The following is a 14,231-nucleotide window of genomic DNA, read 5'->3' on the forward strand; positions in this document are numbered from 1 at the left end:
CAGGTTTGTGGACCCTGGATGACTTGGGGGGACAGAACTGGATAACTGAGACAGCCTGTCTATTTTTAGATGATTGCATGAATGAGAAATACATTTTGTCTTCTTTAGTCACTGATTTTTGGGTGCCATTATTACAGTTCTATTGCATTCTCATAGTTCTAAAGAATAGTGAGTAGGTAAGATCCATGGACAATGTGAATCAAATGATTTGCTTCAAGGAAAACACTCTATTACAAGGAAAAAAAAAAAAAAACAACAACAGATTTCACCTGCATAACCAGTGACACACTTGGTTTGCAGCCAGCACACACTTCTTTTCTTTCTTTCATTTTTTTTTAAGATTTCATTATGCATATAGAACTGGGGTACAGGCACAGTGAAAGGATTCACCAGCGACAGAGTGCGGGGCAGAACAGGCTGACTGATGAAGTACACTGCTGAGGGGAGCAGCGGGCGGGTCAGGAGAGGTCTGCGGCGCCATGTGGGTCAGCTCTCCGGCCGGGGATCGAACTCATGCATAAGTGGCTTTTAGCTACTTAGCGCTATACTTTAACCTGCTGAGGCCTCAGCTCCCTTATGTGGAAGTGTCTGGTGATGTCCACATGATGTGGCTGTTGGGAGGACACATGAGTTGATGTCTTCAGGTGACCACATCGTGTCCTGTAGGGCTTTATATTCTTTACTGCAATACTCACTTTCTGCTCATTCCAACTTCTGCTTGCAAAATTTGGTGGAGTGAAAAGCTTACAGAAATATTTTCAATATAAGATTTGGAAAGAGGTTTCTTCCACTCTAGCACACACACATAATGGGTGAGTGTGACTTGTTTTGGGTTGACACAGACAATAGTTACTATTTCTACTTTCCCAGGAAGTTATACTGATTACAGTACATGGTCAAATAAAATGAGCAGGATGGGACTCCCTTGTGGCTTAGGGGCTAATCTCAGCACTATCACCACTAGCCTGAGTTCGATCCCTGGATAGGGAGGTGACCCACAGGGCACGGCACCTCTCCAGTCTCACCTGCTGCTCCCCTCTGCAGGGTATTTCAGTTGATCTGCCTGTTCTGCTCCCCACTCTGTCTCTTCTCACCCTCCCACACGTCTTGTCTCCACCCCAGTTCTTCTATGCAAATAAATAAGTAAATAAAAGCTTTAAAAAAATAAAAAAAATCTGGATATTAAGATGTTATAACATTTGCCCAATTGTATTATTAGTAACAGTTTACATGACTACAGTTTTTCCCATAGACATAGATGATTGTATTGTGTGTGTGTGTTTTAAGATTTATTTATTTATGCATATAAGAACTGAGGTACAGGCCAGAAGTATGGGGTGAATGAGGGAAGAGGATTCACCAGAGACAGAGTGGGGAGCAGAACAGGCAGATGGACTGAAACACACTGCTGAGGGGAGCAGTGGGCAAGACAGGAGTGGTCTGCTGCAATTTGAGGGTCAGCTCCCTGGCTGGGGATTGAACTTAGGCTGCATGCAAGTGGCTGTGAACAGTCTCACAGTGCTGCACTCTAAGCACTGTGCCACCAGGGAGGGCCCTAACTGATGGTATTTTGTACCTCAATCTAAGCAGGTTGTCTTTCTTCAGAGCTGTTTTCTTTCTATGTTATACTATTTTAGAACTTTCCAGATGTCCATTATTTCTGTTTTCACCTCCTTTCCTGACAGGTTTCCCCTTGTGTTTGCTAATTACAATTTTATGAGCACAGTGTTTACATTTACTATTTTATATTCTGAAAATGTGTGTTTAGTTTTTCCTATTCTGTCTTCACTTATATTGTCGAATATTTGAACAACAGCTAACATAATATCTAACTCTTATTGATCACCTTCCATATTCCAGGCACTTGCTTGGCATAGATTATTTCTAATCCTCAAAGCATCCTGGCAGGACAGATATTATTATCCCTTCTTTATAGCTAAGGAAGCTGAGAGGCAAGGTGTTTTATTTAGGTTTTGCTGAAGGTCACACAGCAAGTTAGTTTCAGTTTTAGAATCCAAAGTGACAGACAGAGAGAGAGACAGGGACAGTGAGAGAAGTTTCTGGCAACAATTATGAAGGTCAAAATACCTTCCCAAGAAAAAGCAAAGCATTTCCTTTCATATTCATGTATTGTTCCATTGCTACTGGATTGATTTTAAAAGTTAAAGTTTTAATTACAGAAAATTACAAAGCAATTCTATTTTTATTCGCCAATCTAATAGTTCCCTGCTTATCTGAAAGTGCTATAAACAGTAATCTATAAGCTTAAGTATCTAGCACTATAGATAAACTTATTCTTTGGAAAAAATAATCACTTAAAATTGCTTAGGCAGCTTATGATTGCTGCTTCAGTGCTGTAAAAATACGTGATAAATCAGCTCTTGCGCAGGTAAGGGGCTGCAGGCAATCTCTGCACATGGCTTTGTGATCAAGTGAGGAAATTCTACTTTAATTTTATTTTAAAGAATTTATCTATTTATGCATACAGAACTGGGGTACAGGCCAGAGGTACAAGAGGACTCACCAGAGACAGAGCGGGGAGCAGAACAGGCAGATGGACGAAGTACACTGCTGAGGGGAGCAGTAGGGAGACAGGAGCCGTCTGCCGCACCGTGTGGGTCACTCCCTGGCTGGACAGCAAACTTGCACTGAAGCAGCTGCAGCTACTTTGCAGTGCTGTGCTTTAACCTGCTGTGCCACCACGGAGGGCCCAAATCTCCTTTTATATAGACATAAGATGAACAGCAGTTCCCCTGAGGCAATGGACCAGATTTAGGGTAGTAAATTCTGATGAATTCTAATATAATCACCTTACCCACAAAGGTATGAATGCCCAGATTCCCTTTTGAATTAAGTAAAAATTTCCGAAGTCCCACTCAAGTTATAAGACCACATTAACAAAATTCACACCACTGACCTTACCCTGAGGTCTTTATTTCTTGCAGTGTGCATAAAGGGTATAAAATAAATACTTGCAAATGATGTTTTCTCATTAGAGTATTTTTTCAACAGTAGGTCTTTTTCTCTACTTTAGTAGGAAATTTTATTTAATTAGTAGAACTTTATTTTTCGCTACTCATGACTGCATACCCTTGGCTGACAAAGACACTATGGGATTATCAATTAAAGAGTGGACATACCCTCCCAGGTCATGTGTCTATTCCAGATGAATAAAGCAGTTAGACCTTAACAGCTGAAATGTTAAAGACCTGCAGTGCTCACGGCAGAAGGGTCTTGTTGCAGAGATCACTGGTTTCCTCTTCATTTCACCTCTCCACTTACCTCCCCTATTCTGACCTCACTGCTGAATGGAGAGTTGCTACGAAAGCTATTTTTTGTTTTTGTTTTTAAATTCCTCTTTTTCCTCCTTAGGTGGCTGTGCTGTTTTGATATCACATCTACTTATTTACTTCTGCATTTAAACAAAATATAGATCTCTAAACAAAATCCCTTTCCAAATCTATATTGCAAAGTAATATGTGACTTTCAATGCTTTGTCTCTCAAAGTCCTGTGAGCCTAATAAAAGCCATGTGCACTGATGAGGAATTTTAATACCAGGGAGCAGGATGCTGATTCTCCATGTTTCAATCAGCACTTCCTTTTGGAGACACTGTGAGACACTCAACTCCACTGTACACACAGGCCCCAGGAATTCCTTTCCTTTCTCAAGGCTCTTGTCCACAGCTGCATTCTTGCCATAGAACTTCACTGGTAGTTTATTATTACTGATTACAGGAGCACTTATGCCAACCTATGGGGTGGGAGTGAGCAGAAAGGGGCCCGAGTTTCTGGAATCACAGGCCCACAAAAGCCACTTCAAGCCCAAAGTCTCCTCAATTTACCCTAACTATTATGCACTTTGTAGCACAGTATGCCATGTTTTCATAAATAATTTCTACTGATGGTATTTTTCCATGGAAATTTCTCATAGTAAAACTGACCCCAGGAGAAAGTGACACGTTTACTGTGATCCCTAAGTAATTTCAAACTGATCTGTGTTAATATTTATGGTTTTATGAATATTTTGTGAGGGAGTCCAAATAGATAATTTTAAAAAGCTGTGTTTCTAAATTTTTTTAATAGGTTAATCAAATATGGTACATCCACAACTTATAGTTATATGACATTAAGGTTATCAGACATATCTTTTAAGGTACCCACACAAATTCCCTTTTCTTTGCTATACTTGGGAACTCAAAATATATATTTTCAGGATGTTTCTGGTACAGAAATTATGAAAAAATTATGCTTTTTTTTTTTTAATCCACTCCATTCCATACCATGGAGTTATCTACAACTAGCTTCTTCATGACTACATTTCAATAATTTGTGTGTGTGTGTGTGTAATCTGACATTTGCAAGAATATATATGCAACTGACTGACAGGAAAAGAAAAAACAAACAAACTATGACTCATGTCACTATTTCTGGGTGTCAAAATGCCTGACAAGTTTGCATAATCAAGTGTCAAATGCTTCCTTGTAAATTAAAGAATTAAGATCATGAAGCATTACCTATATTTTTGGGGAAAATTCCTGAAAAGTTTAAATACAATTTTGAGTTAGAAAGTGAAATAAACCATAGTAACCTATAAATGCAGGTTGTGATTAGGAAAACTGTGGCAGATGATAATGTGCTTCTACCCGGCCATCTGTGCAGTGATAAAAAAAATACTCTGATTATATCCCTGTAAGGGTTAAAAGATGAATCCATAGATGAAAAAATATGCAATTATAGAACTCTAATTTTCACAGTTGTGGAAGAAAAAAATTACTATTAGCCTTCCTTTCCTCTCAGTGTCTCACCCTCATACCATCCCTTTTCTTTCAAAGCCTCACTATTTAACAACCATGAAATTATTCAGAGCTTTCTTTGTCAGAGTTAAGTTATTGTCCTAATCTCACATCCTCCCTACTCTTACCTATCCTGGAAAAAAGGCTTCTCATTTAATATTTATTGACCAACACTCTCCTTTTTAAATTACTTCACACCCATCTTCAGAAGCTACAGGTAGTTGTATCTTGTTCCCTGTCAAATGCAAATTACTCCCCACTGACTTGTAACTGGTCCTCAAGGCTGTTTCTCACTGCATTCCTATTCTTCTTTGAGGAACACTTTAATTAATTTTTGTTCACACATACACACATGCACACACACACACACACACACACACCTCTGCTTTTGTTTACCATTCATGGTATTTTAATGACAGTGACTATGTTAGGTTCTAGGTAACAAAGACGAGGAAAAAAATGCCTTTGCCCCTTAAGGTTTACAAGTGCTATAGATGACAGGCACAGGTCTGCAATGCTGTGCAGTCTGAAAAATAACAGTCATAAACAAGGTAGAGGGTGAAAAAGAGCAATAGATAGGAAGATCGATTTATATACCCCGTCAAGGAACTATTATGGCCTGTCTGTTCTATGCAGGCAAAGAACTTTCTTTTTATTGGGTAGTTCAAAAGCAGAGGTTGGATAAACTCCCCAAACATACTGTCAGAGTCTTCTGAAGCAACAAAAGTTTCATCCCACAGAGGGAGTCTGTGATAGGAATGTGAAGCTTGGTGAGATTTGGAAACACACTGGAGTAGAACCGGGAAAACCCACACTTACCCCTGAGTTGTCCCTAAAAGCCAGTGGTATTTATTTATTTTTTTCCACTTTTAAAAGATTTATGTATTTATGCATACAAGAACTGGGGTACAGGCCAAAGGTTTGGGGGTGAGAGGATTCACCAGAGACAGAGTGGGGAGCAGCAGGCTGCCCAGGAGAGATCTGCCGTGCCATGTGGGTCAGCTCCTTCGCCAGGGAGGCCCCAAAGCCAGTGACTCTTGAGGTGTCACTCATTTTGTCTTTAAAACAAAGAGGCTGGGCTAGATTGGGCTAGTTCTGCTCTTGCAACCTCTCACTGTGTGTCAGCATCATTTATCCTTTCAAACACACATGACTGCAGAGCCAGCATGAGCGACTGTGTGTGCCTAGACCTGGTGATGTAAGTCAGTGATGCTAACACCTCACTAGTTTTTGTTCTGAGTTAATGATTTCACAGCTATGATTAATCCAAATGCTACCCCAGCTCAGCATTCTGTACTTGACTTTCCTGTGTCTCCCGACATGGACACCCTGACTGGGGAGAAGAGAAACTGCAGCTCTCGGAACAAGGTCCTGGGTGCACGGACCCCCCTTCACATTTGGAGTGTTGGTAGATCACGAGACTCTGCTGTGAGGGCGCGAAGAGTGAGAGTGAGCTAATCTGACAGCCTGAGAGCTTAAAAGCATCGATTGGTGAGTGCCCAAGGATCTGACCGTCCAACTGCCTCCAAGTTGTGGCTTTGGTTTCTATAATGAGAGCGAGCGAGCGAGCGAGCGAGTGAGTGAGAGAGAGACAGAGAGAGACACATAGAGAGAAACAGAGAGACAGAGAGACACAGAGAGACACAGAGAGAGACACACAGAGACACAGAGAGACAGAGAGAGACAGAGAGACAGAGACAGTGAGAGACAGAGAGAGACACACAGAGAGACAGAGACAGAAAGAGAGACAGAGGGACTGACAGAGAGACAGAGACAGAGAGAGACACACACACAGAGACAGAGAGAGAGAGAGAGAGAGAGAGAGAGAGAGAGAGAGAAAGAAGCCTGTTCTTTCCTACCTCATAGTGGTTATTTTGCCCAAAGAGAAAGGGTCATGAATTAACAGGTACCCACATTATGATTCAAAGAATCGCAGTTACCAGGAACTCGATTGAGGATGCTACTTTCTAGGGACAGAATTTCATGGGTGTCTTCTCCACAGGTTCACATACTGAGCACCTTTGAGAGGATTAACGTCCAGGGAAGGAAGCACAGACACATTCTGTGCTGTTTTTACTGTGCGGCCCATTAACAGATATACTTACTGCACTTTTTTAATTAGGTGCCAAAGCTCTTTCACATATGTCGTCGTTAGTGCTAATAAAAACTTATATAAGGAGCTAAAGGAGATTAAATAGATGTGAAAATTATCATTTTGCACATCTTTCTATTTGTGTTAACAAAAAAGTGTGAATTGAAAAGCTGAAGAAAATATCAGTTGAATTCCTTTTGAAAAGTGAAATACACTATATGCTATACGCTTATAAAATACCCAAAGGAACCTGAACATTTCATTTTGACAATATGTAGCTAAGAGTCACAAAACATTGATCTATCATAACTCTGTAGGATCATGATGAATGAGCTATAAAACATGTAATCAGTGCTTTTTTTTGTAAAATTAAATTCATATTATATAAAGGACAACAATTTTAATGCTTAGTTTTCCTTCTTATGAACACAAATTTGAAAAGCACCAGGGGAAGGAACCTTATTTACTTAACTATTTGCAGATTTTTGGGTGCAGTTTATGTTCAACAGATTTTGCTTCATTAAGTCAACTGTTTCTAAAGTTTCTCTCGTATTTGAGTAACGCCCTCTTAAACTTAACTGTTTTGCTGTTTCCTATTTCTTGTTTTTCTCCTGAAATACATTTAAGAATATACACAACTGTAGTTAAAGGGAAAGGTTTGCATATCAGCATTTCATGTGTGAGAAAAGAATCAATTTACTATTAACAAACACTTTTGAGTAACTGCCATCTACAGGACACAACGCGTGGGAATTCAACACTTTTATAAAATTCAACACCTACGTGCAGGGCTATATGTACTGATAAAAACATTGTCTTTACCTATCTGTCTGTCTTTCAACTTATACAGCACATTTATACATGATTAAGCTGCTCACTGGAAGGGCCAGGGAACTCAAGTGGTGAAAGGCTGTCAAATAGGCACTGTATAAAGGATGCCTTACTGTAGCAGTGAGTTTTAAAACATATTTAAAAAACGATTGTGAATACGATGAACAATACACACTTTCATGGAGCTCGAGAAAAAAAAATGCATTTTGTTTCTTTGTGCTCCCCAGAGAAAGCTTCCTCTACACATAGTAGACACTCAATAAATATGTGTTGAATGGAGGCAGGACAGTAGAGACAGGAGCAGCATGTGAGGCGAACCATGGAACAAAGAGAAACAGTCTTGATGACAGGGAGAGGTGTGGGAAGATGCTCTTCTCTCAGGGATTTCGCATTAGTGATTATTCTCCTCCTCCACTGCTTAGCAGGAGACTATCTGATCTGTTCTCTGCAGCCAGCCTATTGATTACAAGGTCAATGACATTTGATGCATAAAGAAGAAGGAAGGGGGGTAACATTTTCCTAGATGACTGCCAAGAAGCAGACAGTTTACTGACCCCACATCAAGTCAGATTATTTGTAAAAGCAATCCTAAAATTCTTAATTCTTTTAAAAAGAGTTACTCATGCGTTCATACAAGAACTGGGGTGTAGGCCAGAGGTATGGGGTGGAGGGTGTGAGATGATTCGCCAGAGGTGGAGAGGGGAACAGAACAGGCAGATCAAGGTAGTACATTGCTGAGGGGAGCTATGGGCAGGTCAGGAGAGGTCTGCTGTGCTATGTGGGTCACCTCTGGGGTGGGGATCAAACTCATGCTGGAGTGGCTGAGAGTAGCTTGATAGAGCTGTGTCTTCAACCCTTGTACCACCGAGAATGTCCTATATTATTATTATTTTTTTAATCTAGCTGATCCTAGTGAAAGTTAGATTTGAAGAAATGTGAAGATAAAAATAGAATCTACACAAGCTCTAGGAAACTCTTCCCTTTTACTTAATTCTCTCTGCCTCATACACATACACATCACAGTTATAGGGTCTAGCGTGGTAACTCTTGGTTCCTATTTCCTGATAGCCAATGTCAAAGCTTTTCACTGCTAGTCTAGACTCCCACAAAATGTCAATTGATTAGTTCTGAGCAGACATGGACAATGAAAAAACAAACCTCAATTCAACATCTAGAAGTGAATGGTATAAGCAAAACCCCAGAAAAAAAAAAAAATACAAACACCTAATTCATTACAATGACTCAAAGCTATTATGAAAGGGATAAAATGATTGGATTAAAAAAAAAGAACATCATGTTAAATGTCAGTTTTAAAATCTCTGCAGCATTATTGATACACATTAGGCAGTCACAAATTGCTAGTTTCTTTTCTTCCACCCCAGAAGAGAATGTTCATAAATTACCTGCCAGAGAGGGTCTTTTTGTTCAGGGAAGAGCTCAAAGTACTTGTGAGCTAGTTGCACTGGAGGCAAAGTCTGCAATTTCAGGTTGGTCCAGCTCTGCACGAAGTTGGCCAAGTTCACAAAGGTGTATAACCCCAGACGGTCGTTCCCATAGTTGGACAGGTGGGTCATGAAAATACTGATCTAGAAGATAAATAAAAAGCAGCAGGACATCAGCATAAGCTTTACCATGGTATAGAATCTCTCGGTAGCACCTCACCTAGCCCTGGGATTTCCTAAGTGTCTACCACTTTTGGTGGTGTTAGGGATGCTGTCGTGACACCCTGCCCCATTCATTTGCTGAGGCTCTGACCCCAAATGTGATTGTATTTGCAGACACGATCTTTAGGGAGTAATGAGAATCAAGTGAAGCCATAGGGTGAGCTTGAGAGGGACCTAGTCTGATGAGTATGGGGCCCTTTTAATAAGAGGCAGAGACACCAGAGCTCCCTCCTCTGAAACTCCACATTGTGCTCTCATCAACACACAGAGAAGAGGCCACCTGTACACAGCACTGCAAGGCAGTCTTCCAGCAAGGAAGAACATTCTAGTGCAAACCACCAGTGCAAATCACCAACTTTTAACCTCCAGAACAGTAAGAAAAGAAATGTCTGGAGTTTCAATCATGCAATTTGTGGTATGTTGTTATGGTGGCTCATGAAGTCTAAAAGTGGAACTCCACTTATTTTTTCTTTTATTTCCATTTCCAGGTCAGTCTCAGATTCACTTCCAAAATTGAAATGGAAAGTGGTATTACTTTCTTTTTTAAAAATTCTATTTTTTTTACAACATTCTTCATTTTGTGCATTTTTTCTCTCAGTTGCAATCCCTATAGGCTTCCCGCCACCAATTCACCCATGTGCCGTCACTACAGAGTAATACTTTCAATTTAACCTTTTCCACCTATTTTGGAGTCAACACCATCAAAACTAAGGATCTAATAACTTTCACATTAATGAAGAGCCAAAATTAATTGGTCTGAAAAGTAAAGAATTGTTCGAGGATTTTTATGGTAGAGGCAAGTATACAGACTCAAGAAAACTTTGTGTGTATGTGTGTATAGTCTAATGAAGAATTCTTACTACACTAAACTAACCCAACTGTTCATGTCTGCATGGAAACTATTTGCATTTAGCCAAATATACATTAATTCTTCTCCAATTTTACTTACATCATTATCGACTGTACAATTATATAGCATTTTGTTATTGTACTTCTGTGGGTCAGAGACTAAGAAGAAGTGAAATCTAAACTGAAACTTGAAAAAGCAACTAAAGGTTTGAATGTGATTAAGATATAATCTAATATTCCGTTCATCAGGGATTATAGTTGGAATTAAAAAATATCAAATACAGGAGAACTTGTACAATCTTGATGAACCTTGCAGAGATTAATAAAGCAACTCATAAAAAGGAAGTTCATAATTTTCTACTTTGAACAATGTATTTTATAGTCATTTAATTACTTATTATTTAAATCTATAAATATTTTAGAGCAATATTTATAATACATTATAATGTATAATGTAATGTATTAGAATTACTTCACTAATTTCATTCAAAAAGTAGGAGTATAATTTTACAAATAACATTAAAACAAATATAACCTGTGAAATAAACAGACAAATTGTATAGACAGATCAATCTACAGAAGTAACTTGTTTGGAGAGTTTAGGCTTATCAATACACCTACTTGACTTATTTTAGTGATTTTGTAAATAAAAAAGGGTTCACAATAGCCATTCCAATGCTATGTCATTGTAACCTGGACTTAGCCCTGCAATAACTGACTACATACTGCAGAACTTTTACTCTTAAGATCTAGTATGATTTTAGATAACTAGCTCTGCATGCCCAAAGATGATGCTTTTTGTCTTAAAAACAAGAGGTGATTAGCTTGTACCAGAATTTGTGGAACGAATACACTGACAAGGCAGTACAATTCATAGTTTAAAGATATAAAACTTGATGCTGCTTTTACTTTATAATATTTATCCTGGGGCTTCCCTGGTGGCAGAAGGATTAAGTCTCAGGACTATTAAACTATCCATAATTCAATTCCTGGCCAAGGAGGGGACCCACATGGTGCAGCAGCAGACCTCTCCTGTCTCACCTGCTGCTCCCCTCAGCAGTACATTTCAGCCAGTCTGTCTGTTCTGCACCCCACTCTGTCTCTGGTGAATCCTCTCACTCCATCCCTCATACCTCTGGCCTATACTCGAGCTCTTGGATGCATAAATAAATAAATCTTAAAAAAAAAATCTCCTTAAGTATATAAACACAAACATTCTGAAAAGATCTTTGAGAAGAACTGGTTAACAAAACTGGAAATAGTCCTGCCTTCGTTGAAAAGAGAGCTCAGTTATTTGGGCTCAGTACCCCTAAATTACATAAAATACTATCTCAAAAGTAGCTAGTGTTTACTATGTGCTAGGCACAAATCTGATCCTTTTACATGTAGGAAATGATTAAACCATCAGAGCAAATTTTGTCCCTAGACAAATGGAGATAGGAAGGCACAGTTGTGACTTATCCAAGTTTCCCTTCTAGTTAATGTAGAGCCAGAGTAAAAACTGGCAGCCAGATGCCCAAACCTCACAAAAGACTGATCTTCTGCCTTCACCCACGTTTTGTATATCAGCTTTGTCTCCCATAACCCTCTTTTCCTTTGGCTTTTTGAAAACAAAGACAAAGAATCTCACCCTCTACAAGAAAGTGAACCAAATCTCTGGAAGTATCACCTGGAAACTTACTTTTTTTTCTCTTTTCAACTGGTGTGACAGAGACAAATTATTTTAGGAATGTTAAATGAAAACATTTACAACAGTGAATTACAGCATTTGTAAAGAATTTACAGATGGATTGATCTCTGAAGGCACTATTCCTCCTATCGCATTTCTAGTCCAATTCCCTCTTCTCCCCACCCCTGGGGTGTATTCAAATTTTTTTTATTCTAAAGGTCAAAAAAGAGAAAGGCTTTTTGAAAGAATATGCTTTAGATAGCTTGTTTAGATAGACATTTAAACTGAATGCCACGAACGTTAGCTGATACAACATTCTTGTTTGAGAGTCACAAGAAGTCATTGGAACAGGTTCCATGGCATCGATGCTTTTAACATTGGTCAAACCTTTACTCTCAAACTTGAAAATTTTTTTCAAGTTTGAAGCGCCCTCTTGGCAGGACTTAATTACAGACTTTCTAGAACACAGTGCTGTATTAGGAGTTGATGACCATATAATTGCAATTGTTGTCATGAGAACTTCTTGATAATCCCTACAAAAAATAATGTATATTTGATCCCAATAAGGATGCATTTATCGCATGACACCACTATAATTAATAACTAAGACAGTGTAAGTAGTATGCGTCAAGATAATTACAGTTTCTGAGCGCTAAAATGCTCAGAAAGCAGTCCGCAGGCTGAGTATCTGAAGAAACAGAACCAGGTTCTAGAAAGCTACCACCTGTCTTCTAGTGATGTTATTTTAAGACAGAACCTGAAGGCACCTGTGAGTCTGAACAAAATTATAAATAAAAGCACTACTCTGACAGCATTGGAAAGATTCTTTTTATATTGTGGACAAAGGGATAGTATTGTTTCATTAGGTTATTAACATCATGCTTCTTTTTTTTTTTTTTTAAGATTTATTTACTTATGCATATAGAACTTGGGTACAAGCCAGAGGTGCAGGGGCGGTGAGAGGATTCACCAGAGACAGAGTGGGGAGCAGAACAGGCCTACTGATGAAGTACACTGCTGAGGGGAGCAGCGGGCGGGTCAGGAGAGGTCTGCCACGCCATGTGGTCACCTCCGGGGCAGGTGGGAATCGAACTCATGCAGAAGTGGCTTTAGATTCTTAATGCTGCGCTTTAACCCGCTGCGCTACCAGGGAGGGCCACATCATGCCTTTTTTTTTTTTTTTAAATTCAGCTTTACTTAATTTTTGTAAGATTTATTTATTTATGCAAACAGGACTGGGGTGCTGCCCGGAGGTGCAAGACTGGTGAGAGGAGCCACCAGAGACAGAGTGGTGGATGAAGGTGGATGAAGGCAGGTGGATGAAGCACACCGCTGAGGGGAGCAGCAGGGAGCCAGGAGAGGTCTGCGGTGCCACGTGGGTCACCTCCCTGGGGGGAGATTGAACTTGTGCTGAAGCTGCAGCTTGCTTCTTACCTATGCTGTGCTTTAACTTGGTGTACCACCAGGGAGGGCCCTAACATCATGTTTTTAAAAGATTTTGTGGCATGCTAGTTCTAAGTGAATTAACCAGAATTTCCTGGTTTTCTGAAGGCTGGTATAACCCTTTATGCAGGACAAGCCAAAAGTCCACTTCTGAAAGCAAGCTGTGGGGGATACTGGTGGTCCGAAGCTGAGGTCCCTGTGCTGAGAATGACTGTGGCCGGCCAGAGGGGCAGCAGTCACAGCACCAGCCCGTGGTCAGTGGGCTGCCCTGCGAGGAAAAACCAGTGTGCAGACACAGCAAGACGGTGCACACTGCCTGTCTAACAGCATCTCTTGTGCTGGCAGTGCATTGCGCTTTTAGTATTTCTGGATAAATGGCTTGTTTTTTTTTTTTTAAAAAAAAACAAACGCACAGGGTGTGGGGAGAAAAAGACAAATTAGGAATGAAGTTAGTTTGAAGCCTGAAAAAGGGAAGTCAAAGCATATGCGGGCGTGAGATAGTAGCAAATAATTAGTTTTACACAGACATAATATATTGCTACTATTTTTCAACATAGCAGTGCATGTTTGTCTGTGTATTCTGCCCTTTTATTTATTTGGATAGTGATTTCTTATGCCTGAGGTCAGGATACTCTCCAAAGCATCACCTGATAAAGGTAGACTGCTACATTGATGAAAACTGTTGAGAGAGGCAACTCACTGCACAAGGAAACAAGGAGGCTTAGCTAAAAGCATCAGCTCATGCAAAGAGTTTTATCTGTGTGTATCAGAGAGGGGCAAGGACTTCGTGTTCGGGGGGTGCGTGTAACAGTAAGACATCAAATGCCAGCGTTGATAGGCTTTCGGCAGCAGGCTTCCAGATGGGTCTCCAGGACGGGGTGCCATAGGT

General features: G+C 39.9%; 1 protein-coding gene across 2 annotated transcripts in view; it reads right to left on the reverse strand.

The window, feature by feature from the left end:
- NDST4 (N-deacetylase/N-sulfotransferase (heparan glucosaminyl) 4) overlaps positions 1–14,231 on the reverse strand; it is a 223,156-nt gene that overhangs the window by 41,557 nt on the left and 167,368 nt on the right. For both annotated transcript variants that reach the window (XM_012727987.1, XM_004686628.2), the window contains exon 7: positions 9,121–9,303. In XM_012727987.1, the coding sequence (XP_012583441.1) occupies positions 9,121–9,303 (183 nt within the window). The remainder of the gene's footprint in view (positions 1–9,120; positions 9,304–14,231) is intronic.

The sequence above is a fragment of the Condylura cristata genome, unplaced genomic scaffold, assembly GCF_000260355.1.
Source record: "Condylura cristata isolate star-nosed mole 26May11 unplaced genomic scaffold, ConCri1.0 scaffold00021, whole genome shotgun sequence".
NCBI lineage: Eukaryota > Metazoa > Chordata > Mammalia > Eulipotyphla > Talpidae > Condylura > Condylura cristata.